General features: G+C 40.9%; 1 protein-coding gene across 3 annotated transcripts in view; it reads left to right on the top strand.

Moving 5' to 3' along the window:
* Window positions 1-26918, top strand: part of LOC122561657 (proton myo-inositol cotransporter-like) — a 149594-nt gene that overhangs the window by 84432 nt on the left and 38244 nt on the right. For all 3 annotated transcript variants that reach the window (XM_043713609.1, XM_043713608.1, XM_043713610.1), the window contains exons 5-7: window positions 8093-8256; window positions 9436-9556; window positions 13099-13224. In XM_043713609.1, the coding sequence (XP_043569544.1) occupies window positions 8093-8256; window positions 9436-9556; window positions 13099-13224 (411 nt within the window). The remainder of the gene's footprint in view (window positions 1-8092; window positions 8257-9435; window positions 9557-13098; window positions 13225-26918) is intronic.

Raw genomic sequence — 26918 nt, 5'->3', positions numbered from 1 at the left:
AAAAACTCAATCGAGTTTGTGAGACATGATTTCCCACAAAGCCATGTTGACTATCCCTAATCAGTCCTTGCCTTTCCAAATATATGTACATCCTGTCCCGCAGGATTCCCTCCAATAACTTGCCCACCACTGACGTCGGGCTCACTGGTCTATAGTTCCCTGCCTTGTCCTGACTACCCTTCTTGAACAGTGGCACCACGTTGGCCAACCTCCAGTCTTCCGGCACCTCACCTGTGACTATCAATGATACAAATATCTCAGCAAGAGGCCCAGCATTCACTTCTCGAGCTTCCCACAGTGTTCTCGGCTACACCTGATCAGGTCCTGGGGATTTATCCACCTTTACCCGTTTCAAGACATACACACACTTCCTCCTCTGTAATATGGACATTTTGCAAGATGTCACCATCTATTTCCCTACAGTCTATATCCTTTTCCACAGTAAATACTGATGTAAAATACTTATTTAGTATCTCTCCCATTTTCTGTGGCTCCACGCAAAGGCCGCCTTGCTGATCTGTCCCTAGTTACCCTTTTGTCCTTAATGTATTTGTAAAAACTCTTTGGATTCTCCTTAACTCTATTTGCCAAAGCTATCTCATGTCCCCTTTTTGCCCTCCTGATTTCCCTCTTAAGTAAACTCCTACTGCCTTTATACTCATCTAAGGATTCATTCGATTTATCCTGTCTATACCTTACATATGATTCCTTTTTCTTAACCAAACCCTCAATTTCATTAGTCATTCAGCATCCTCTATATCTACCAGCCTTTCCTTTCACCCTAACAGGAACATACTTTCTCTGGATTCTCGTTATCTTATTTCTGAAGGCTTCCCATTTTCCAGCTATCCCTTTAACTGCGAACATCTGCCCCCAAACAGCTTTCGAAAGTTCTTGCCTAATACCGTCAAAATTGGCCTTTCTCCAATTTAGAACTTCAACTTTTAGATCTGGTCTATCCTTTTCCATCATTATTTTAAATCTAATAGAATTAGATCTTTTTCCCAGGGTAGGGATATCCAAAACTAAAGGGCATAGACTTAAGATGAGAAGGGGAAAGATGTAAAAGAGACCAAAGGGGCAATCTTTTCATGCAGAGGGTGGTGCGTTTTTGGAATGCGCTGTCATAGGCACGATCACATTTGAAAGTTGTTTTTACAAAATATATTTTATGAGCCCCAGTACTTTTGAACTATTGGAAGTCTCACTTTTATATAAGAGCTTGACTTTTGAATCAGGTTTAGGAGAGGAAATTTGCAGTTGAGTTGAGGAGAGGAAAGAGATTGCTACATGAAGTTAGCAACGGAGAGAGGCCAAAAATGGAATGTTGGAAGTGGTGAAAGGCCATATGTTGGAGATTGGAGAGACATGCCACAAGTTAGCGATTGTGTCGGGGGGGTGGTGCTGACTGGGTTTCACAGGAAATATGTTTGAACAAATTTCTCAATACTCAAATTACAGACCCCATTAAGTTTGTGATGTTGATATGAAACAACGTTAAATGGGGCATTTTTATATGTTGATTTACTGTAGTTCATTCATCCCTTGCACACTTTGCATTTCACGCTTTTCCATGAAGCTGGTCCATGTAGTTAAGGTGGCCTCATTCTTCCCTAAAAGGGTTGTTATTTCTGGCAACTTGTTTATCTTTGAAGCAGCCTATTATGAATTCAACATCAATAAACAGGACAAAGGACCAGTGCTCCGAAAGCTTCCAAATAAACGTTTTGGACTATAACCTGGTGTTGTGTGATTTTTAACTTTGTCCACCCCAGTCCAACATCCTCCACATCAGTTAAATTGTTTCACTTCACCATTGGCGAGAACAATGTATGTGTTTAACATTGACAGTTTCAGTTTAACATTCTGTGACAGACCTTTAGGGTGGCACGGTGGCACAGTGGTTAGCAGTGCTGCCTCACAGCGCCAGAAACCCGGGTTCATTTCCCGCCTCACGCAACTGTCTGTGTGGAGTTTGCACATTCTCCCAATGTCTGCGTGGGTTTCCTCCGGGTGCTCCAGTTTCCTCCCACAGTCCAAAAATGTGAATTGGCCATGCTAAATTGCCTGTAGTGTTAACTGAAGGGATAAATGTAGGGGAAAGGGTCTGGGTGGATTGCTCTTTGGAGGATCGGTGTGGACTTGTTGGACCGAAGGGCTTGTTTCCACATTGTAAGTAATCTGATCTAATCCTTCCTCCTGTTCAGACTTATTCTCCATGCTACCACTACTGTTCTAACTGCCCTGATCCTAGTTCTGCTTTCCTAATTCCCATCAAGTGATTTCCTCTCTCTGTTCTTGTTTGAAGTTAAAACTCTCTCAACACCAGGTCCAACAGGTTTATTTGGAAGCATTTGTTTTCGAAGTGCTGCTCCTTTAGGTGGTTGTCCCCATAACCTGGTGTAGTGTGATTTTTATTTTAACTTTGTATACCCTAGTTCTACACTGGCACCTCCAAATCTTGTGTTTGAAATTCACCGCTCTGCTGCATTTGCACTTAAGCGCGAGGTGTTTATGCCTGCATTGACCGGTCTTCACCACTAGATGGTATATTGCCATTTCAAATATCAGATGTAATTTGAATTGAATTTATTGTAATGTGCACCAAGCAGTGAAAAGCTTTGTCTTGCAAGGAATATGGGCAGATCACACAGTTAAGTAGCATAGATAAGTAAATAATAGGTAAACAGCGGCAAAAACAAAAATACAGGTACAGGCGAATGTTAAGAGTTTGAGTCCATTCAGTATTTTGTATTTACAGTACTTCTATTACTCCATTAAAATATTTGATTTTTACTTTTTTTTTATTCCTAATGATACCAGATCACCTTGGTGTTTTGAAGTGGTTTTCTGCCAGATCCTGAAATACCAAACTGTACAGAGATTCTTTCATAGTTGGTTATTTATCTAGCAAAGTTCTTTTAGTTGGGATTTCATAATACAGCACATGTATGGTACAGTATTTCAACTTGTGCACTGTTTTCTCTGAGCAAGAAATGTCAGAAGAAATCTATCTCCAATTTCAACTTTGATTTCTATGCAAATGTATGATTCACTTAAAAGTCTATTCATTTAAAATTGCAACTTGCAGGAGTGCAAGCACAACTTTTAAGCAAAGATTTGCTGTATTTTCAGTATGTGGCTAGCTACATCGAAGTTTTATTTTTACTGTGATATGCTGAATTTAGTTCATTCTATCAATGTGGTTACTCTTTCCACAAATCAAAATGATGAGTGTCAGGAAGCTGAGTGTGGAAGCATCTAAGCCCAGTCTGATTCTGCTGATGTTTATTCTTGATGTGCTGTGAATCCAGCACTGGTCACCACATTGTGTTCATGATATTCCACGCTTCAGCTGCACTTCCCGAGTACGCTGCAGCTAATACAAGTAGACCAGCTGTCAAGCCAGCTGAAATCAGTAATTCAGTGCAGAATAGGAATTGAACCTGAATCATTGTATCTATTTAGTTCAAATAGTTGAGTTTTTATATCTCCCGTAAGGAGGATAGAAACTAGGATGTAACATTAGAAAGGTCAAACAAGGTGCACAAAGGATTAGGAAAGATGTAACACTGAAATATGAAATAATAAGGACTTAAGTGGGGTCAGAGTAAGAGGTAATGCAGTAAAGTCTAAAATAAAGTCCATATGTCTCAATGCACGGATCATGGCAAATAGGCTGGAATGCTAATAATAAATGGATGGAAAGCCATTTACTGAGAGATCAGAATAGATCTGGACAACCTAAAGTAGAACCAGAAATGGCAGGGAAAATTGTAATGACATTGGGAAACTTTTTAAAGGGACAGTGGTTGAGGTAGAGTCAAGATAACTGCCCATGGGCAGGTAATTTAGTATATATAAGGCAAATGCATTGTCACATGAATTGAATTTATTGTCACATGTACTGAGGCACAGTGAAAAGCTTTGTCTTGCAAGCAATACAGGCAGATCAGATAGTTAAGTAGCATAGATAAATAAATAATAGGTAAACAGCGGGAAAAACAAAAACACAGGTGCAGGCAAATGTTAAGAGTTTGAGAGTCCGTTCAGTATTCTGACAACCGTAGGGTAGAAACTGTTGCAAAATTGGCTGGTGCAAGTGTTCAGGCTTCTGTACTTTCTCCCCGATGGTAAAGGTTGTAGAAAAACATTGCCAGCGTGGGATGGATCTTTAAGAATGCTGACAGCCTTTTCTTGACAGCAGACCTGGTAGATGGATTCTATAGATGGGAGATTGGCATTTGAGATTGTCTGGGCCGAGTTCACCACTCTCTGTAACTGTCTCCAATCTTAAATGGTACAGTTGCCATACCAAGTAGTGATACACCCAGACAATGCTCTAGATGGTGCACCTATAAAAGGTGTCAAGGGTATTTGCCGTCATGCCAAATTTCCTCAGCTGCCTGAGGAAGAAGGGATGTTGTTGGGCCTTTGTTACCAGTGCGTCCATATGAATAGTCCAAGAAAGCTTGTTGTGGATGATCACTCCCAGGAGCTTAACACTCTCCACTCGTTCCACCTCTGTGCTGTTAATGTGTAAGGGGGCCATGAGTAACATCCTGCTGAAAGTCAATAATGTGTTCCTTGGTTTTGTCAGCATTGAGAGCTAAGTTGTTTTCAGTGCACCATTTTTCCAGGTCTTCTGCCTCCTATTTGTAGTCTGTTTCATTGCCATCTGAGATTCGACCGATCTATGGTGGTGTCATCAGTGAACTTGTAAATGGCATTAGTCTGGTATTTGGCGACGCAGTCATGGGTATACAGTGAGTACAATAGGGCACTGAGTACGCACCACTGGGGGGAATCCAGTGTTGAATGTTAGTGAGGATGAAATATTGTCCCCAATCTTCACTGATCGTTTCCTGACCCACAGGTCACAGAGGTTCCAGTTGCAGAGAGTGGGGCTTAGTCTGAGACCAGTGAGTTTTGTAATCAGTCTGGAGAGGATAAGTGTTGGAGGCTGAACTGTGGTCAATGAATAGGATTCTTATGTCGCTGTTCTTGGTGTCAGGATGTTCTAGTGAGGAGTGAAGGGCAAGTGATATGGCAGCTGACTTGGATCTATTGGTCTGATCGGCAAGTTGGAGTGGGTCAAGAGTAGTGGGGAGGCTGGAGTTGATTAATGCCATGACCACTGAAGTTAGGGCCACTGGGAATGCTGGCATGAGCCTTCTTAGTCACAGGGATGACATTGGCCCTCTTGAAACAAGCAGGGACAGTGGCCTGCTGCAGGCAGAGATTGAAGATGTCCGAGAAAATCTCTGACAGTTGACCTGGGCATGCTTTGAGTGCATGGCCAGGTACTCCATCTGGTCCCATCGCATACTCATCCAAGGTACTTGCGGACTGTTTGAATGTGGCCCAATCAGCTGGCTCCAGACAGCACCGGAGTTGATCCTCTACCTCCTCCGACCAGCACAGGACCTGTAGCCATGAGGAGGTCTCCTGTTTGAGCTTTTGCCTGTAAGCTGGGAGAAGAAGCATGGCATTGTGTTCGGAGTTCCCGAAATAAGGGCGGGGCTGGAGTGGTAAGGCATCCTTCACAATGGTGAAGCAGTGGTCTAAAATGTTTGGGCCCCTAATTGGGCAGGTAATATTCTGGTGGTACTTGGGCAACACCTTCCTTAGATTGGTTTTGTTGAAGTCGCCAGTCACAATAAACAGGGCCTTGGGGTGTTCTGTCTCCAGAGTGTTCGTGGTGGAGTAGTGCACATCCAGAACTTCCTCAACTTTTGCTTGTGGCGGTATGTACATAGCAGTTTGTATAGCAGTGGTAAATTTCCCGTGGTAGATAGAAGGGGTGGCATTTGATGGTGATGAGTTCAAGGTTTGGGGAGCAATAGCTGCCCAGGGTTGCAATGTCCATGCACCACAAGTTGTTGATTAAAAAGCAAACCCCTCCAACCTTTGTCTTACCCGAGGACACTGTGCAGTCCATACGGTGCATAGAAGAACTATCAGCCTGAAGTGCGCAGTCGGGAATGGATGGGTTGAGCCAGGTTTCTGTGAAGCAGAGTGCAAGGCAGTCCTGCAGTTCATGCTGGAAGTTGAGCAGTGATCTGAATTTGTCCATCTTGTTCTCCAGAGATTGTACATTTGATAGGAGTAAGCTAGGAAGGGGATGTCTTGAAACCACATCATCTCAGTCTTCCTAGCAGACCAGCATGCTTACCCTGCTTCCTCACAAGCTTCTTACATTTGAGTGGTCCGGTGGTCTGGTGGAGTGGATTCTGACTGCTTCCAGTTATGTGATCCTTCCTCTGACCCTGTGGAGCAGGTAGGTTGCAGTTTGATGTAGATTTGCAGAGGGTCTGCTTAGGACCCAGTGGAGCAGGTAATTTACTTTTTTTTTATTATCTGAGGAGTGTGCTTAGGATCTAGTGGTGAAGTTTCTGCTTGTGTTCAGATTTGTGCAGTTAGTTCCTGGTTTCAGATGCCGCCGATTTGTTGCTTCAGGTTCAGCCATGTTTTTTGCAGAGGCGTTTGCTCTCCAGGAAAGTTCTGATATTTCATGTCAGACAGGCATCTTCTGGGGTCGGGAGTGTTTCATATCGGTCCTCATTCCTGGAGCAGGTCTCTCGGGGTCCCTCCATTTTCCAGCAAGCCCCAAGCCTGGGGCTCGCGTGCACTGCCTCCGGCTGGTCTGGCTGCCTTCCAGGGTGGTCGGATAGGTTGTGGGTACCACGTGGTCTGCTGTCTTCATCCAGTAAGCTGGCTTTGAGGATCGGAGGAGCTTCAAACCTGTGAGTTTAGATAAAACAGAGTTGTTAGTAATTTTTAAAAGCGTGCTATTACATTTAAAAAGTGTAGAACGGTTGTAGGAAATAGGAAACACAGATCTGCACGAAAAGCTCGCAAGGAGTCAACCATATCCGGTGCCATCTTGTTCCCATTTGCCAGTTTGAATAATGTGAAGCAGAACATGATGTCTGATTGATGATACAAATAAAAGCCAGGCTATATTTTGTAAGGTCATATTGGCAGTCAGTGTCATTTTGGCAACAGATTCTGGAATTCCTAAGTCCGGGTTGTTGTTAAAATTACATCATGGTCCTGATGGTGAGCCCAATCTATGTCAGTGACTTAGATGAGGCGTAGTGGTTTAAATTTGCAAACTAAACCAAGACAGTTTAGGAAGTATGTTGTGAAGGACACATGAAGTTGCAGGTGGACTTAGATTGAATAGCCAAAGATTTGGCAGGTTGTTCCACATTAGACACCGTGTGAAGTTGTTCACTTTGGCAGGAACAATAACAAAGCAGATCATTACCTAAACTGAGAGCGATTGTGAAATTCTGAGGTGCAGAGCAATCTAAGTGCTCTGAGTCACAATTTGTTAGTATTCAGGTATAGCACATCGTTAAGAAGATAAATGGATTTCTAAAAGGAATTTAACATAAAAGTAAGGATGGTACGCTTCTGTTTTATAGGGCATTGATGAGATCACATTTCTAATACTAAGTGCAGTTTTGGCCTCCTTCCTGAGGAAAGGATGTAGATGCATTGGAAGTAGTTCAAACAATGTTTCCTAAATAGTAATGTTTGCTGACAACCTCAACTGTTGGTCTGTGTGCATGTGTTCTAATCCAGAAATGCGCATGCAAAATTTAAGTGGTCCAAAGTGTGCATACTCTGGTGTCAACAGCCATGGACTTACTATATTAATCTCTTGAGATAATATATTACCTTATGAAGAGAGATTGAGCAAGTTGGGCTGGTTTTATTTGGGAGTTTAGAAGAGTAACTAGAATGAAAGTTACCAGAGCAAAGTGTAAAGAAACTGGTCTTCACATGAGAAATATGTTTCCTCTTCTGGGTCAGTTCAAAACCAAGGTACAATATTTCAAAATTCAGGTTGTCTTTTCTGGAAGAGATGGATTTTGTTTTCCTTTTTGAGGATTGTGCATATTTAAATCTATCTACTTCTGAAGATGGTGAAGGCAGAGTTATTGAATATTCTTATCTCTCTACTGAACAGCCATGAATGAGCCATGATTGTATAATTGTGCATGACGAGTACACAGTTTGAGTACATAATGTGGTTGGATTAGACTACTAATAAATAATTTCCTCCCATTGTCATCTACAGGTACTACAGTGCTACAATATTACAGATGTCCGGAGTTCAAGATGACACATTAGCAATCTGGTTGGCTGCTGTCACAGCATTCACAAACTTCATTTTTACATTGGTTGGAGTTTGGTTGGTTGAGAAAGTAGGACGCAGGAAGCTCACGCTGGGCAGTCTCTCAGGTTGGTAAACTTGTTTCCTTCAACTTATTTGTTCGTAATACCAATTGCGATAAAATGTCAGCTGTTTTCAATTCATTGAAAAAATGCAAACAAGGCAAGATGAGCTCTGCACTTCAAAAAGGCTAGTGTTTGTGACATCACCTCTTAACTCTGAGCCTTCACAGGAATTGCTGAACAAGCAACCTTCATCTTTTTGCTTTCTTTGTCTTAATTATAATGGTGTGAGGATTCTGGGAGATCAAATTTTTTTTATTTTAAATCACTGGCAATCTGGCATCAAAACTGTAATTGTTGGTGTTGAATACTGCAATGTTTGCTGAAGGTATAGAGCAGATGGACCTTTACTCCATTCTGCAGATCCACAGGACAATATTCGAATTATGTGTTATTACCAAGTATTGCAAAAAATATATGGAAGTGACATATTGCTTTAAAAACTTGCACCTCTGTGCCACATATTGGAAGGATTAAAAATAATGGCTATTAGCAACATAACTGATTATTTGAGCCAGTGAAGTATCTATTTGACTAAATGAATTAATTAGATTCAATAAAAGAAGTTGGCAGGAGCTAACAATCATAAGACCAAATATTTAAATTGCTCACCTGTTTGTTTAAACAATATTACATCCAACAATTGCTTGTTGCACATTGGATGTTCTGCTGTTTGCTCAACATGCAGCAATTCCATCCACCAGTCAGATGGAGATTAATGACACAGGTTAGTTTTCAATTCCTTTCGACAGTAAATATTTGAAATGTTAATTACAGAGACTTAAAACTACAGATCGTGAAAATCTGAAACAAAGTAAGACGGCCACTGTTCATGCGGAATGTCATGGTTAATGATTCGGATCTTCGAATCCACCAATGAATTCCAGCGTTTTAAAAACTTTCATTCTTGTGATCATATTGTGTTTTGCAGTGGACCAGCAATTTCTACCAACTATTTTAAAAAAATAGATGTATCCAAGATATCCAAGTGTTCTTTTCATGAGCTGTTCTAGATAATTTCCTAGCATTGCTTCTGAGTTTTGAGCAAAAACAGAAGTAGCACATTTTATGAAATGTTTAGGTATCAAAACATTTGCACACCTAAATTGAGGGAAACAAATTTATCATGTGGTTATTTACTACCTCATCTTAGATTCTCAAGATAGCTTCTATGAATTTTTGCAGGAACAGCATTGAGCCTTGTGATTCTAGCAATTGGCTTTTTGTTATCAGCCCGGGCTTCTCCACCAATAACTCTCTATCCTAGAGACCCTTCAGCCCTTAACAGCAGCTGTGCTCAATACAAGTGAGTGTTCTCTTCAATATATTTGACTATTTTTTTTGAAAACATTGCACATAGGATTCTGCTAACATAGGTGTAGATGTGCATAATCATGCATTGAAATCAATAAAAGCTAGAGTAAGCTTTTCACGTTTCTTAAGCAAATAGCAAATTTGTCAATTGACTGCACCATTAGTTTAATTCCGTACATTGTGAGATAAATATGCTTCTTGAACAGAATGATAGAATTTGACAAAATGAACTGAAACCAAATTCTCCTCGAGACTGGAGTAACAGCTGTGATGATGCTGTGGCTTTAAGAGGTGTGTTTTGCCCTGTTCCCTTTTAAAGGGGGACAGGTACTGAGCAGTCTGAGAAGATAAACACCTAAGGCTTCACAAGGTTTGTTTAGAAAGTGGAAACAATAGAAGCAGCCTGAATGGGTTATGAAGCTCCCGGCCACAGAATTGGGATTTTTAGTTTGTGAGGTTGTGAAAAGCTGCCACACCTCTTTGCTACAGCTGGAAACTGAAGTTCTGTCTTTAGGATTGTCTTTTGATATTCTTTCCTTCTGGATTGGAAGACTTCATGTTTTCTAAATTTGTCTTTTGGCAAGGATGTGTTTATGGGATGTTACTCTCTTGGAACAGTTACTGTTTAATAGTAGAATAATCTATTAGTTTGCGAAGTTTTCCGAAAGAGTTGTTATTCCACGTTCCTCTTTCTTTTGATACATTTTAACTATAATATTTGAATAAATTGCTTTGCTTAAAGTTGATTAGTTTGACTAATTGAATTATGTCTAGAACACAGACCTCACATTTACCTTTTAATAGTCATAGTCATAGTCATAGTCATAGAGATGCACAGCATGGAAACAGACCCTTCGATCCAACCTGTCCATGCCGACCAGATATCCCAACTCAATCTAGTCCCACCTGCCAGCACGCAACGATAGAGTCTCGGCTACCTTCTTAATATATTTTGAGGGGGTCTAGTCTAGTCCATATGTTATGATAAAGAGCACTGCTGCTGTTCAAAACATGTTAGGATTGTAACAAGTCACCATAACTTAGTTTAATGCTAATCACACTGGTATTAGTTGCTGCATGACCCCTCACTTTCCGACATTAAGTTCCATCTGCAGAGTTTTTGCCCAGTCACTCGACCTATCAATATCCCCTTGCAAATTCCTTATGTCCTCCAAAATAATATATCCTCTCATCTATTTTTGATCCATCAGCAAATTGGGATACATTACATTCTTCCCCTTCCTCCCAAGTCATTAATATAGATAGCAAATAATCGAGGCCTAGGATTGATCCTTGTAGCATTGCATGAGTTGGATCTTTTCAACCTAAAAAGACACATTAATTCTGATTTTCTGTGTTAACCAATCCTCAAATCATGGTACAGGTACATAATCCTTTATCCGAAATGCTTGGCACCAGCTGGTTTTCGGAATTCAGAATTTTTCAACTTTTGGATTAAGTGACAGTTTGACAGTGAAATTTTTTTAAATCTTACTGAACAGCAGACTCACTGAGTACTCTGGGCCCTGAGACAGAATTGAGGCCTGCCAGTGCTGGGCCGTGCCCACCCCACGTCACATTTGAGTGACATGCATCAAATGGGTGTGCAGTTGGGTTAACTGTTTGCATGCCAAACAACATTGAGATAAAATCTTTGAAAAAATCTTCGGATTTTGGAGCTTTTCAGATCTCAGATAAAGAGTTGTCTACCTGTAATACACTACTGCCAATATCATGAGCTCCTATTTTATGTTGCACCTTTATCGAATGACATTTGGAAATCCAAAAACACTACATCATTTGGTTCCCCTTTTTCAACTAATCTATCAACTTGTAATTCCTATAAAGAACTTGATAGATGAATATTGGACCAAAATCAGATTGGACAAACATGAATTTGCAAATGGAATATCATGTGTGATAGCTTTTTGTTTTGAGGATGTTACCAACGAAATTGATAAATAGGAGTTAGGTTTACAGAAGGTTTTGATAAGTCTCCCATGGGTAGATGTCTAGCTAAATTAAAGCACATGTTATAGGAAGTAATGTACTGACATGGATAATGGTTTGGCTGACAGACAAACTGAAAACTGTAGGAATAAATCAGTCATTCTTGCATTGGTAAACTGTGGGGTACTACAAGGATTGGTGCTTAGACCCTAGCTGTATACATTGACTTGGATATGGGAACCAAATGAATTCCACATTTAAAGGTGATTTCTTGCTAAGACGGAATGCGTGTTTTGAGACTGATCTAAAAAGTTTGCAGGGGATTTGGACTGGTTTAGAGTTTGGACAAGAATATGATAACAGAAATATCATGTAGAAAATGAGATGTTTTCCACTTTGGCAGGAAGAAGAGATGTCTATTGATGGAGCCTATAGAACTAGGATTCCAATTTTAAAATAAGGGAATACTATTTCAGACCACAACGAGGAGAATCCTTTTACTCAGAGCGTGGTGAACCTTTGAAATTTCTTATCCCAGAAGGTTGTTGACGCTCTGTCTTGTTTTTGGTTTTCATTAATGATCGTCCAGAATAAAAGAGAATTTTACTATTTCTGTTTTATAGTACTAAATTTGAGGTCGATGGTCAAAGAGTTATCAGTGGTATAAAGGGGTATCAGGAGAGCATGGATAAAAGGCATTGAAATGTTTGATCAGCCATAATTGTATTAATAAATAAAGTAAAAATAAAGTTGCCATTGTCTTACTAGATCATTGAGCTGCTCTCTAATGAGAGAGCTAGTGGTGGTTTAATCTGCAGAGACCTTGAGAAGGAGAGTCCTTCAATGTAACCTCAGCAACGTGGGGATTGAGCCCATTCCATTGACATCATTCTGCATTGCCAACCAGCTGGCTAGCCAACTGAGCTAACCAATGTGATTCTCAATCGTTAGCTGTTTGCTCATGTCTGGTGGGTTTATCTTTGGTGGGAGAGACATACTTGGAATGGTCATGGTGGAGACCAACTTTGATTGTAAGGCATAATTTGCAAGTATGGTTGTCAGGCTATTGCAAGATTCATTTGTAGGTTAGTTCTCCCAATTTTGGCTCAAGTGCAAGGAGTGTGTTGCAGGGTTACCTGGGTTAGATATGTTATTTTTATTCACAATGCCTTAGTTGATGCTGGCTGATCTATCTGGTTTTATTGCTTTTCCAAATCATGTGGTACAACTGAGAGGTTTTCTCGATCAATTCAGTAGGTATTTTAGAGTCAATCGCACTGCGGTGTCTGGATTCATATGTAGGCCAGATCAAGTAAGGACAGCAGATTGATTCTTTGTAAAGAATATCTCTGGACTTGATAGTGTCTTTATGACAAACTGATAATTTCACCATTAATCATGACACTAGAATTTTTATTCCAGATTTATAAATTAATTGAATTGTAATTTATCTCCGCTGTCAAATGTTTGAACACATGACTCCAGAATATCTGGATAACTGTTCAAGTAACATTATCAGCATGTTACAATTTGGTTGTGCATGTTTGGAAACTAATTTTAATGGTTTTCCTTTCTTAATTTCAGATCTTGTAATAATTGTATGTTGGACCCAACCTGTGGCTTCTGTTTCAAAATGGAAAGTCCAAATGTTACCGAGTCATCATGTGTTCCTGTAAGCAACAGATCTGAGGGAATGGCTGCCTGGGGCAGGTATTAAATTTTTTAACTCCAATTATTGTGCTCAGCATCTGCTGAGTACAACAGAAGCCCAATTATGTACCCAATTAAAAACGGTGAGAGACAAGATAGGCTTACATTTGAGACATAAACTTTTAAAGAACAATTTTGATGAATGATTCCATCCTGAAAAGAAAATGTTGATTAATATTCCTAGTATGCTGATAGGCCAGTCACCTAGTTCCAACATTTTAAAATCTTGTCCTTTTGCGGGATTCTGTTCATCTGTATTTAGTTAGAGGGCTGGCTTGGAATGTAGTCTGGCTTTATAGGTTCTCCTGATTACAAATGCTCAGCTCTTCCATACATGAACCAGATTACAGTCTAATTTTATTCTGTATGGTCTTGAAATGATAAAAAAAAAATTAGACTCTGATCTGAAGATGGGAGCATTTGAATGGTAGGGAATGACCTGAGTGTATTTTTTTTTTGCAGGATTAAAAGTAAAAGAAAATCATGCAATCATGTGATTTTCCTGAATTAGCTTTCCTATGCAGCCCAGCCAAGTGGTAAAGATTTAAACTGACCCAAACTTGTGTTTATGAATTTTACTTTTCTTTCATACTCAGTCTTCTAATTTGTACTGGTGTTAGGTCTTAGGCCTGTTAGTATACACTAGAAGCTGAACAAGTTTGATATTATTATCTCTTTGTAAAGTCTGAGGATTAGATAATATATGGAAAGATCTATCCTTGCGGGGGGAGAAAATAGTGAACAACGTCTTCTCTAGTTAGTTTCTACTATGATATTCATTAATCACTGCATTGCTCCTAATGAATTCAACCTTATAAATTAGATCATTTCAATGATCTATCTCGCATTCTAGTGATTCTCTTTTTCCTGATCTTCAACTCTGAAATGATCCAATGTATCCAAATTTACTTTATAACTTTCTATAATTGAGTTAAATTAATGGTTACTGGCGTACTAGTTTAGAAAAGGCACAATGCTATTGTATCCTAAAATGCTTAATTTTACATTCACCAGTGGTAAATAGTCAGAAAATCAACTCCATGATTTGTATCTTTTGCGAAAGGATCCTAGGTAACTCAAATTATTTGGCAGTAGGTAACTGAATGGATGGTAGAATACTCTTCACCAGTCACTTGAATTTCAGCAAATCTGAATCCCCTTTTCAGTTCACATTTTTAGTGTACTGTTGATTGTGCTGTCAATTTTTGGATCTCCAATCCTTCCCATTACTAGTGACAAAGTTCATGTCACATTACAGGTGATCACCATTGCACTACACACAAACACACACACACCCCTACACACACCCCTACACACACCCCTACACACACCCCTACACACACCCCTACACACACCCCTACACACACCCCTACACACACCCCTACACACACCCCTACACACACCCCTACACACACCCCTACACACACCCCTACACACACCCCTACACACACCCCTACACACACCCCTACACACACCCCTACACACACCCCTACACACACCCCTACACACACCCCTACACACACCCCTACACACACCCCTACACACACCCCTACACACACCCCTACACACACCCCTACACACACCCCTACACACACCCCTACACACACCCCTACACACACCCCTACACACACCCCTACACACACCCCTACACACACCCCTACACACACCCCTACACACACCCCTACACACACCCCTACACACACCCCTACACACACCCCTACACACACCCCTACACACACCCCTACACACACCCCTACACACACCCCTACACACACCCCTACACACACCCCTACACCCAAGACAACTTGATTTGAGAGAAATGCTTGGGGAGGAGATGGCCCAGTGGTAATATTATTGGACTGTTAATCCAGAGACCCAGGTAATGTTCTGGAGACCTGGGTTTGAATCCCACCATGACAGATGGTGATATTTAAATTCAATAAACATCTGCAATCTAAACATCAGGTCATAGACAGAGAACACAGGGGGCTAACACCTTCAACATATTGTCTAGCTATCACCATTGTTAACAGCTAACCTGAGAATGCAACTTTAAAAAAAAAAGGGTTTTGTGATTTACACATGAAAGAAGTGAAACTATCACTGTATTCTAACAGATGAAAGGTTTAACAGACAATCAATTCTTCAATGTATAATTTCAGTTACATCACACTGCAAATTTTTGCTATAAATTCTATGTTACGATCGAGCCCTCCACAATCACCTGATGAAGGAGCGTTGCTCCGAAAGCTAGTGTGCTTCCAATTAAACCTGTTGGACTATAACCGTGTTGTGTGATTTTTAACAAAGTTCTTGTAATATGCAAAGGATTACAGTTATAACCAAATTCCCAAAGGGGAATAATATTGGATTATTAGACTCGTGCTGCATTGATATTATTAATGTGTTCAACTCCATAATCTGGTTTACTTACTGTTCTGTCTTAAGATGATTACAGTACAGTCTGCTTTGCTGTCAGTTTGGTCAAACCTGTTTTCCATGGGTTTTATATTGCAATGTGTAATCATGATAATGTCATCTAGAGAAGCAGGTGGGTGAGCAAGCACTCATCAGCATCTTCAGAATCATTTGCCAGCCTCCTACCAAGCTTACCCTACCCCCTCCAAGAAACCTCTCCATGGCTACTTTGTCCAAGAACATTCTGCATTTATGATTACAAAAAAGATGAGGCAACCTACAATGTCATCCACCTCAGCATACATTTCCGTGAAATTTCCATGCCAACCTTCTACAAGCAAGCTGAAAAGTTTTGTCATAGGTTCATCTTATTTTGCATCACCCTGTTCTCAACATCTTCTGTAGTTGTGGTCCATTTGAATCCAATGTGGCAGAAGCAGTTAGTGCTGTCCACCATCTTTTGCAGTTTCTTGGTTATGAACATGCACTCTGGAACAATTGTGTTCCTGCTTCTTTTGACAGCCTAGATAAACTGAAAGATCAGCTCTGAAAAATGCGTTGCTGGAAAAGTGCAGCAGGTCAGGCAGCATCCAAGGAGCAGGAGAATCGACGTTTCGGGCATAAGCCCTTCTTCAGGAAAGATCAACTGCCATGGGTAGTTGGCTTTTAGGTTCCTAATCATTCTGATCTATTGCTGGAGGTCGATGGCAGGTAAGAACATCACCTAATTCTTTTGAGGTCAACAGTGTTGGAGTGCATAGCATAGTGGTCTGGAATGATGAACTTCCTTTATTTTCTGTTAATACATCTTGTTCACTTTCCTGGTTGCCCCAAATGCTGATGGTCATTCAGGCAGTTTTGTTAGCTTTGTATCACATGGGGAGAATCTTGACAATTGCAAAACAATTTGGCTTCTTGTTCTTTCCTATCACAAGTGGCAGCTTTTTGGGGCTATCCATGTTGGCAAGCTGTGACACACAACTTGTTTTGCTTTCCATCATTACATATTTCACTTTTAAACATGAAAGAATAACCTGGTAAAAGGAAGAAAAATATTTTGGATTCAGAGATAAAACTCTGCATCGCTTGGTACATGCTCATTCAGAATGTTGATGAGACCACTTTGCAGTTAGTATCTGTATTTGCTACTGTATCACTGTGCTGAAAATGTGCCAAGCCTCATCTTGAATCGGTCTGTCCACCCATCATTGGCTCAGTTTCTTTACTTGGCTGACTCACCTTCCCTATAGCATTAGACCAGAGATGAGTATTTTCTAAACTCAGGTTGTCTTGCACCACCTGAGCAACACTACTTTGACATTTATATTGGACATGCTCACATTCTCTTAGTGGAGGTAAGGCTTGTTTGTTGAAGAGTTCCAGGATGTTCACTTTTTGCTTAAACATGGTGGAATATTGTAATCTTAGCATTATCCAGTTTTCACTTCACATCACAGTTTTCCACTTGCTGTATCAGTTTCACCTTCTCTCTGATCGACAGTACGTTTAATTTTCTCGCCTGTTTAGCAGGGCTTGAACATCCTATCATAGATTTTGATGCCAAATGATGACTTACCCACATTTCATGTTACGGTATGGCCTAACTCCACTTTTGGTACACAGTCATATGACAAGCATGCAAAAGTTTAGCTAATCCAGAGTTACCAATCTAGAACTTTTGGACATCCTACTCCAGGATTTTCCTATTCTGCCAGCAGGAATAACTGACAACCACAGCACAACCAGAATTTACAATACTCTCTGAATTTGACTCACCACAATTTCACCATATTGGAAATCAGCATAATTCAGCAATACTTTACAGTACAGATATGCTTTAAAATTGCAATAAATGTATTCCTTTATATATTTAAAGATGGTAAAGTGCAAATGTATCAACATCTGGAAATTAGTTTATCATATAAAACATTTGAATAGTGTCCAAGTCTATCAATTAAGTATTTCCATTTTAGATGAATTTAAAATAACTAAAACATACTATACCATTCACACTGTATTAGTGTACAATCATATGAAAAATTTCCCACGTTTTGCTCAGCAAGAAAAAATGGATTTGTTCTAACAATCCACTCACTGAACAATTCCTGAGGGATGTTCACTGATTGCACAATGTTCATTGCCAGTCGTGACTCAGATACTATGTATCCATATGAAGCAAGGCCTCAACAACATTCAGGCTTGGTCTGATGTGTGGCATATATGTTACTTGCTAATTAAATACCAGATAAATCATTTTCAGCAAGAGAATCTAACGATTTGATGTTTGTTCAATGGCATTATTATTATTGAAGCCCAACACAATCAACATCCTGGGGATTACAATTGACCAGGAACGGACTGGATCAGCCATAAAAACTCCATGGTTACAAAAGCAGAAGAGAGGCTAGGAATTCTACAGCAGGAAACTTGCCTCTTATCTCCCCACAGCCTTTTCATCATCTTAGAGGTACAAGCCAGAAGTGTAATGGAATACTCTGTTCTTGCCTGGATGAGTGCAGGTACAACAACATTCAAAATGCATGATACTGTCCAAGCCCAAGCAGCTCGCTTGATTATTATCCCAGCCACCACATTAGACATTCATCCCTTCCACTGCCAGCACACAATGGCAGCATTCTATGCAGTTTACAAGATAAAATGCAGTGATTCATGCAGTCTTCTTCCAAACACACAATGTTGACCACTTAGAAGGACATATGCAACTGATGCATGGGAATACCACCACTGCAAGTTTTCCTCAAAGCTGCACAGAAAACTGACTTAGAACAGTATTGTTGATCCTTTACTGTTGTGTGATCAAAATTCTGTAACTCCATTCCTGAAAACATTCTTGTATACCCATGCATAAGGAACTGCAGTGGTTCAATGAAACACCTCAACATCGGCTTTGCAATGACAATTAAGGATAGGCAATAACTGCTGCTTTGCTCATGCTGCCAATATTACGCAGAAAAATTGTCAATTTCTTATAGTACTCAGGTTAAGTCCATCCGATTATTCAAAGTCTAAATCTCTAATTTCTTTTAATTCATTTGTGGGATTTGAGTGTCGCTGGCTGGGCAGTATTTATTGCCTGTCCCTTGTTGCCCTTGAAAAGTGGAGAGCTATGTTTTTGAACCACTGCAGCTCACCTGTTGTGGGATGACCCACCATGACCTTAGGGGAGGGATTTCTCGATTTTGACCCAGTGACACCATCCAAGTCAGGGTAGTGAGTGGCTTGGAGGGGAACTTGAAGTTGGTGGTGTTTCCACTTAGAGTCTGAGATGCTGACAATGGCATGGCCTGAAGTAAATAATTTCTTTTGCTTAGTAGAGTCTTGTATCCGGCATTTCCCCTCCATGGTCCAGGAAGATCAGATTTGATCTAGTGCTGAATCTTTTCCCATTAGCAACTCTGCCAGAGCTATCCCTGTCGTTGTAGGAGGGGTGGTCTGATAATCAAATAGGAACCAGGGCAGTTTGGTATTTAGTGAAGCTGTAGGCTGTTTCTTTAAACCTCCCTTCAAAGTTTGGACTGCTCTTTCTGCAGTTGCCCTCTTTGATCACCCTCATTTTATCTTCCAATGGGTGTAACCTGGTTTTGTTTAATCTGTAGCCCACATAGGTCACTAAGGGTGTATGGAACACACATTTTTCCCTTCTAACGCGTATAGCCATCTGGGAGAAGCATCTAAGGACTAAGTTCTCCAAGTGTTCCTTATTGGTTTTCCCTGTTTTAAGCACGTCATCTAGATAAATGGCATCCTGGAGTAGACCTTGTAAAATGTTCTCCATTATCTGCTGAAAAATTGCACAGGCTGACGGCACCCTAACTGGCAGTCCTGTATATTGGTACAAATCCTTATGGGTGTTAATTTTAGCATACTTCTAAGAATCCTCATCCAACACAATTGATTTATGAAGGACAGCTCCCACCAACCCAGCCAGCTTTGTGTGTAAATCCTCCATGCGAGGTATTGGGTAATTATTCTGCTGCAAAAAGCAGTTTGTTCTTTGTTTAACCCCCACAAAGGCAAACAGACCCATTACTATTGGTATGGCCGATGTTGCCCATTATGCAAACTGAACTGGTTTGTTTCAAGCCTTCTGATTTCTTCTTTTGCCGATAAGGCAAAATGTACTGGGTGGGCCTTACAGAATCATGGAATTGCTTTCTGGTCCAGCATGCAAAATGGCCTTGACTCCTTTTGATTGTGTCTAGACCTTCATGGGAAAAACTTTCAGGTATTTAATTAGGACTTCACTCAGGCAGTCATTTTCAGATAAAAAATGCTAAGCCAATGAAGCTTGATCTTGCCAAATTCCATACAGTTAAGCTTAGGCCAGATCTTTTTTACTACAATCATGATAACAACCAGCTGCTTCTCATAAGAGACTTAATCAAAACTTAGAGTCATAGAGATGTACAGCATGGGAACAGACCCTTCGGTCACCCGTCCATGCTGACCAGATATCCCAACCCAATCTAGTCCCACCTGCCAGCACCCTTAGTCTGTAAAAGTTCTCCATTACAAGTTTTTAGTCTACTAAGGTCTTGCGTAAAAGTAACGGTTGGAGTCCAGAGCAAACCTTGTCAAAGACTGGTTCCGCAATCATTGAAATGGCTGTGCCAGTATCGACTTCCATTAGAACTGGGTGACCATTTCACAGATGTTTCTTTTGATAGGTTCTGACTAAGCAATTTAACTGTTCCAAACCAGTTATGAGTGGACTTTAGAGGATACACACTATCCTGGATATCAGCTAATGAGTTATCTTACTCCATTTGTCTCTTGTCCGCACACCAGCATTAGCTATAATGGCTTGCTGGCTCGGATCCTGAAGAAAATTTTAACCATTTAGCCAAGGCTTGGCTTTGTTTTGGGGTTTTCCTATGGGCTGACCTTGAAGCCTCTTTGTTCAGAATATGTCTTGAGCGAGGCAGTGCAAGCACTTTCACTCAAGTGGCACTCGGTTGGACTGGTGAGGGTGTCCAATTCCATTGGAATACCTTGCTGCACATACTCGCTGTGTTTTCCAGTGATAAAGCCAGTTGTAGTGCCTGTTGAAGTCTGGTTGGGCTTAACTGGTACGCAATTTTGCATAGTTACATCATTCATCCCACATCAGTTACTCGTGGTGTACTGCAAGGATCTGTTCTGGGGCCACTGCTGTTTGTCATTTTTATAAATTATCTGGATGAAGGTATGCAAGAATGGGTTAATAAATTTGCAGATGACACTAAGGTCTGTGGAGTTGTGGACAGGGCCAAAGGATGTTGCAGGTCACAGAAGGACATAGAAAAGCTGCAGAACTGGGCTGAGAGGTGGCAAATGGTGTTTAATGAGAAAAAGTATGAGGTGATTCACTTTGGAAGGAGTAACAGGAAATACAGAGTACTGGGCTGTAATGGTAAGATTCTTGGCAGTGTGGATGAGCAGAGAGATCTTGGTGTCCATGTGCATTGATTAGATTAGATTCCCTACCGTATGGAAACAGGCCATTTGGCCCAACAAGTCCATCACACAGATCCATGAAAGTTGCCACCCAGGTTGATACGGTTGTTAAGAAGGCATATGGTGTGTTAGCTTTTATTGGTAGAGGGATTGAGTTTCAGAGCCATGAGTTCATGTTGCAGCTGTACAAAACTCTGGTGCGGCCGCACTTGGAGTATTGTGTACAATTCTGGTCACCGCATTATTGGAAGGGTGTGGAAACTTTGGAAAGGGTGCAGAGGAGATTTACCAGTATGTTGCCTAGTATGGAGGGAACGTCTTATGAGGAAAGGTTGAGGACATGAGACTGTTTTTGTTAGAGAGAAGGAGGTTGAGAGGTGACTTGGAGATATACAAGATGATCAGAGGATTGGATAGGGTGGACCGTGAGAGCCTTTTTCCTTGGATGGCAATGGTTCGCAGGAGGGGATATAACTTTAAATTGAGGTGGTAGATATAGGACAGAGGTCAGAGGTAGTTTCTTTACTCAGGATAGTAGGGGCGTGGATCGCCCTGCCTGCAACAGTAGTAGACTTACCAACCTTCAGGGCATTTTAAATGGTCATTTGATAAACCTGTGGATGAGAATGGAATAGTGTAGGTTAGATGAGCTTCAGATTGGTTTCACAGGTCGGTGCAACATTGAGGTCCAAAGGGCCTGTATTGCATTGTAATGTTCAATACTCTAATTACCAAACAGTCGGTCTCAGCATCTCATTAAGAATTAAACCAAAGTCATATGTCTCTGCCAGTCTTCTTAACCAAGTCAACAATCCCAAAATGGATTCTCCCTGTTTCTCGAATTGCTGAGTAAAACCGATACCTAATTCTGAGACACTGAGGCTTGGGGTCATAATATTCCTTAAATAAATCTGTCAGTTCTTGAAAGGTTTTAGTATCTGGTGCCTTGGAAAATTAGGCTCCTACTAGCTGAAAAAAGCGCAAGTCCACAAGCTGCCAGGAGAATTACTTGTTGCTTTTCATCTGCCCCAGTGTCATTTGCCCAGAAAAAGTAACGCATTCTTCTCACATACTGGCCCCACTCTTCAACAGCAGGGTCAAACAAGTCAAGCTTTCCAAATATTGGCATGATACCAGTAATGCTTACCCCGACTCAAGAACAACTGTTGCGAGCCAATTTCTTTTGGAACATGCTTTTCTGTCATCACCATTGAAATAACTCCAAAGGTCATTATCCCATTACCAAGTCACCCTTTACTTATACATGGAAAGTCCTTGACACTGATCCAGCCAGTTTTGAGTGATCACGATGTCTGACACTCCCATTTTTAGCTGTCAACCAGGAATCCTTGATTGGAGCCCCAGTTAGTGAACTCATATTCTATGATGCCTACCTGGCTGATCTGGTTACAATCACTACAGCGGTGCCTTTAAATCTTGGTGTTAGCTCTTTTCCATGTTTAGGAATTCCACAATTTATCATTTTAAAAAATCAGTTTTCAATGGTTATCAATACTACTTACAACTACAGTGCACCTTTTTTAGGAGTTGCAGATTGCCTTGAAGTTGTACCAGTGATACTAGGCCCCTTATTCATCCGTACAGCCAATGAATAGCATGGCAAGTGTGGCCATATGCATCAGTCATGTACAAAATGTAATATTAACTTAATGTGCTATCTGAAACACTACCAATGCATCGTGATTCGTCGTGAGCCTTGATCTCTGCACTTATTTTTAGGCCCAATCATTTTCTGCTTTGGAAAGTGTAAACTAGATTTTATTTGTGAGCAATTTTAGTAAACCAAATATAAACTGAGACTATCCACAAGAATATGAATCGGTAAAACAATGTAAAATTGCTTAAGAAGTTACTACAACAGTGAAGTTGAGTAACAATGCACCTGTTGCCCATGTAATTAACTCGAACATGTAAGAAATAGAAATTATGGCATGCTTTCACGATAACGACAAGGTGTATATTTATCCATTTGTGAGAGGCTACATTGGTCCAGAGAAGGTGGTGGTGTGCTAACTGCATCTTTGAACCTCCCTGAGAGTCTGTGTAGTGAAGGTAAGCAACAATGCTGCTAAGTATTTTCCCGAGCAAAGATTAAGAAGTTTATATATATATATTCCTAAATTAGGATGGTACATGACCTGGAGGGGAAATTGGAGATAGTCCTAATTCATCTAATACCCTTGGCCTTCTAGTTGGAAGAGTTTCAGAAGATGAATTAAAAAGGCTGTGGCAAATTGCTACAGTTCATCTTGTAAATGATGTGCACTCCAGCAGTGGGGTGGCAGACTTGGAGGGTGAACTTTAAGTTGATTGACAAGGTACCATTCAAGCAATCTGCACAGATGCCTTATGATGGCCTGCCCAGCCAAGTGGAGACACTTCATCTCAGTCCTGACTTGTGCCTTAGCTGTTGGGTAGAAAAACCTCTGGGAATCAGAGGGTGAGTTACTGCAGACTACCCAATCTCCAATGCTCACCCACATTGTTTATATAGAAGGTTACTGATAACCCCTGAGGAGGTGGTGGGGTAGGAAATTCAGCAATGTCAGTAATGTTATAAGTTAAGTGAATGCAGTTAAGCATTTTCTGCTCAGAAGTGGTCATTATCTGGTACTTGACTCGTGCTTGTAATCTGCTCAGTCCTGAGTGTTATCTAAGTTTTGCTGCATGCAAGTTGCACGTGAAATTGAATTTGACTGTGTTTAGCAAACATCCCTACTTCTGACCTTATAATGAAGGGGAATGTATTTCATGAACGAGGTTTATAAAAAAATCACAACACCAGGTTATCGTCCAACAGGTTTACAGAGGAACTTTGTATGGAGGAACAAGTGGGGCGTGCAGCATTTCGTTTAGATAATTGATTATTTGGATAATCGATTTGACTTTAAACAAGGAAAGCCATACTGATCTAACACTGTGCTCTGTGGAGAGTTTGTTTAAATCTATAATTTTGATGAGGCTGCTATTTAAACAAACCAAACTTTGCATTCTGCAAATTGCAGATTAAACTGAGATGGCCTAATCCTTACCATCACATAAATATATGAAATCCCAGCATTAAGCAAGGTCCCGAACAGCTGCAACAATCATAAGAGCATCCGCTGAACTCATTGTCACAATAGAAAGACAGAAGCACCACCTTGTGCATCTGTTTACTTTCTCTGCCATTGTTTTTTCATGAGCGGCCCAGTAAATTGATGGGATTAAAGAATGCACTTTTGCAAAAGGCTGTGTAACTAACCCTTAGGTTAAAAAAAATCCAGTCATTGTTGCTTGAGGTGCTTGTGTTTCTTTGTTGCCAGCATTTTCACATGTTCTTCAGTACAGGTAATCAGAATTCACTTACCTTTTTGATGTAATGTTCTTATGGGACTTTGAGAGCTTGTTCAGATCATCCGGAATTCAGATAATTGATATTCAGATAATAGAGGTTGCTCTGTATTTGGAAGTAAAAGCTTTTGCAGTGGTGCTCCTTTATCAGTTTAGCTTGTTTATATTGGAGCATTATCCTGAGGAATTTCTGCAGTGATATCCCGGACTGAGATGATTGGACTCTAGTGACCACAGCTGTCTGTCTGTCTTGCTTGTTTCGAGTCCAGTGAGTGATTAGCAACCCGACCACAACAATTCCTACAGGATTCAGTTTTGCTAGAGCTCCTTCGTGCTACTAATGGTCAAATGTTACCTTGATATCAAAGCTAGCCACACTTGCCTCACCTCTGGAGTTCAGCTATCTTGTCAGTGTTTGGACCAAGACTGTAATGAGGCAGAACTGAATGTCTTGATTGTACGCATTGTGAGCATCATGGGTGCTGTGTTAACAACCTCTTTAACCACTTGCTTATTATTGCAAGTTATTGATGGGGGTTGATTGGCTAGATTACATTTATTCTGCTTTTCGTGGACAGGATGTTACAAGGCAGTTTTTGACTTTGGAAAGTATAAGAGGTATATCTGTAGTGGAAATGGCATGGCTAGTTCTGTAGCACAGGTCTTCACTATAACAACTGAGATATTGTTAGGGTCTGTAGTCTGTCTTTCATCTCGTGTGTTCATTTGTTTCTTGCGATCTCAGGCAATGAATCAAATTGGGCCAATCATTTATTGTGGCAATCTTGGGCAAAGACAGATGGATCATCCATTCCAGTACTTCAGGCTGACGATGATTGCATTTGTTGAGTCTTTTCACTCCACTTCTGGACTCCAGCATCATTTAGGATGAAAATGTTTATGGAGCCATTTAGAGTCATAGAGATGTACAGCATGGAAACAGACCCTTAGGTCCAACCCGTCCATGCCGACAAGATATCCCAACCCAATCCCCGATCTAGTCCCACCTGCCAGCACCCAGCCCGTAAGCTACCAAACCCTTTCCTATTCGTATACCCATCTAAATACAAATGCAACATTTAAAAGGCATCAGCCTCCACCACTTCATCTGGCAGCTCATTCCGTACACGTACCACCCTCTGCATTAAAACATTGCCTTCTAGGTCTCTTTAATATCTTTCCCCTCTCGCCTGAAACCTATGCCCTCTAGATTAGATTTAGATTAGATTAGATTACATTACATTACAGTGTAGAAACAGGCCCTTCGGCCCAACAAGTCCACACCGACCCGCCGAAGGTCTATTTATCCTATCCATGCCCCTCATAATTTTGTAAACCTATAAGGACACCTCTCAGCCTCTGACGCTCCAGAGAAAATAGCCCCAGCCTGTTCAGCCTCTCCCTATAGCTCAAATCTACTAACCCTGGCAACTTCCTTGTAAATCTTTTCTGAACCCTTTCAAGTTTCACAACATCTTTCCGATAGGAAGGAGACCAGAATTGCACGCAATATTCCAACAGTGGCCGAACCAATGTCCTGTACAGCCACAACATGACCTCCCAACTCCTGTACTCAATATTCTGACCAATAAAGGAAAGCATACCAAACGCCTCCTTCACTATCCTATTTACCTGTGACTCTAATTTCAAGGAGCTATGAACCTGCACTTCGAGGTCTCTTTGTTCAGCAACACTCCCTAGGACCTTACCATTAAGTGTATAAGTCCTGCTAAGATTTGCTTTCCCAAAATGCAGCACCTCTCATTTATCTAAATTAAACTCCATCTGCCAATTCTCGGCCCATTGACCCATCTGGTCAAGATCCTGTTGTAATCTGAGGTAACCACCTTCACTGTCCACTACACCTCCAATTTTGGTGTTAACTGCAAATTTACTAACTGTATCTCTTATGCTCGCATCCAAATCATTTATGTAAATGACAAAAAGAAGAGGACCCAGCCCCGATCCTTCTGGCACTCCACTGGTCACAGGCCTCCAGTATGAAAAACAATCCTTCACCACCACCCTCTGTCTTCTACCTTTGACCCAGTTCAGTATCCAAATCACTAGTTCTCCCTGTATTCCATGAGATCTAACCTTGCTAACCAGTCTACCATGGGGAACCTTGTCGAACACCTTACTGAAGTCCATTAGATCACATCTACCAGTCTGCCCTCATCAACCCTTTTTGTTACTTCCTCAAAAAACTCAATCAAGTTTGTGAGACATGATTTTCCACGCACAAAGCCATGTTGACTATCCCTAATCAGTCCTTGCCTTTCCAAATACATGTACACCCTGTCCCTCAGGATTCCCTCCGACAACTTGCCCACCACTGACGTCAGGCTCACTGGGCTATAGTTCCCTGGCTTGTCCTTACTACCCTTCTTAAACAGTGGCACCACGTTAGCCAACCTCCAGTCTTCTGGCACCTCACCTGTGACTATCGATGATACAAATATCTC

The sequence above is a fragment of the Chiloscyllium plagiosum genome, chromosome 23, assembly GCF_004010195.1.
Source record: "Chiloscyllium plagiosum isolate BGI_BamShark_2017 chromosome 23, ASM401019v2, whole genome shotgun sequence".
Lineage (NCBI taxonomy): Eukaryota > Metazoa > Chordata > Chondrichthyes > Orectolobiformes > Hemiscylliidae > Chiloscyllium > Chiloscyllium plagiosum.
This window is presented reverse-complemented; position numbering and strand designations above follow the sequence as displayed.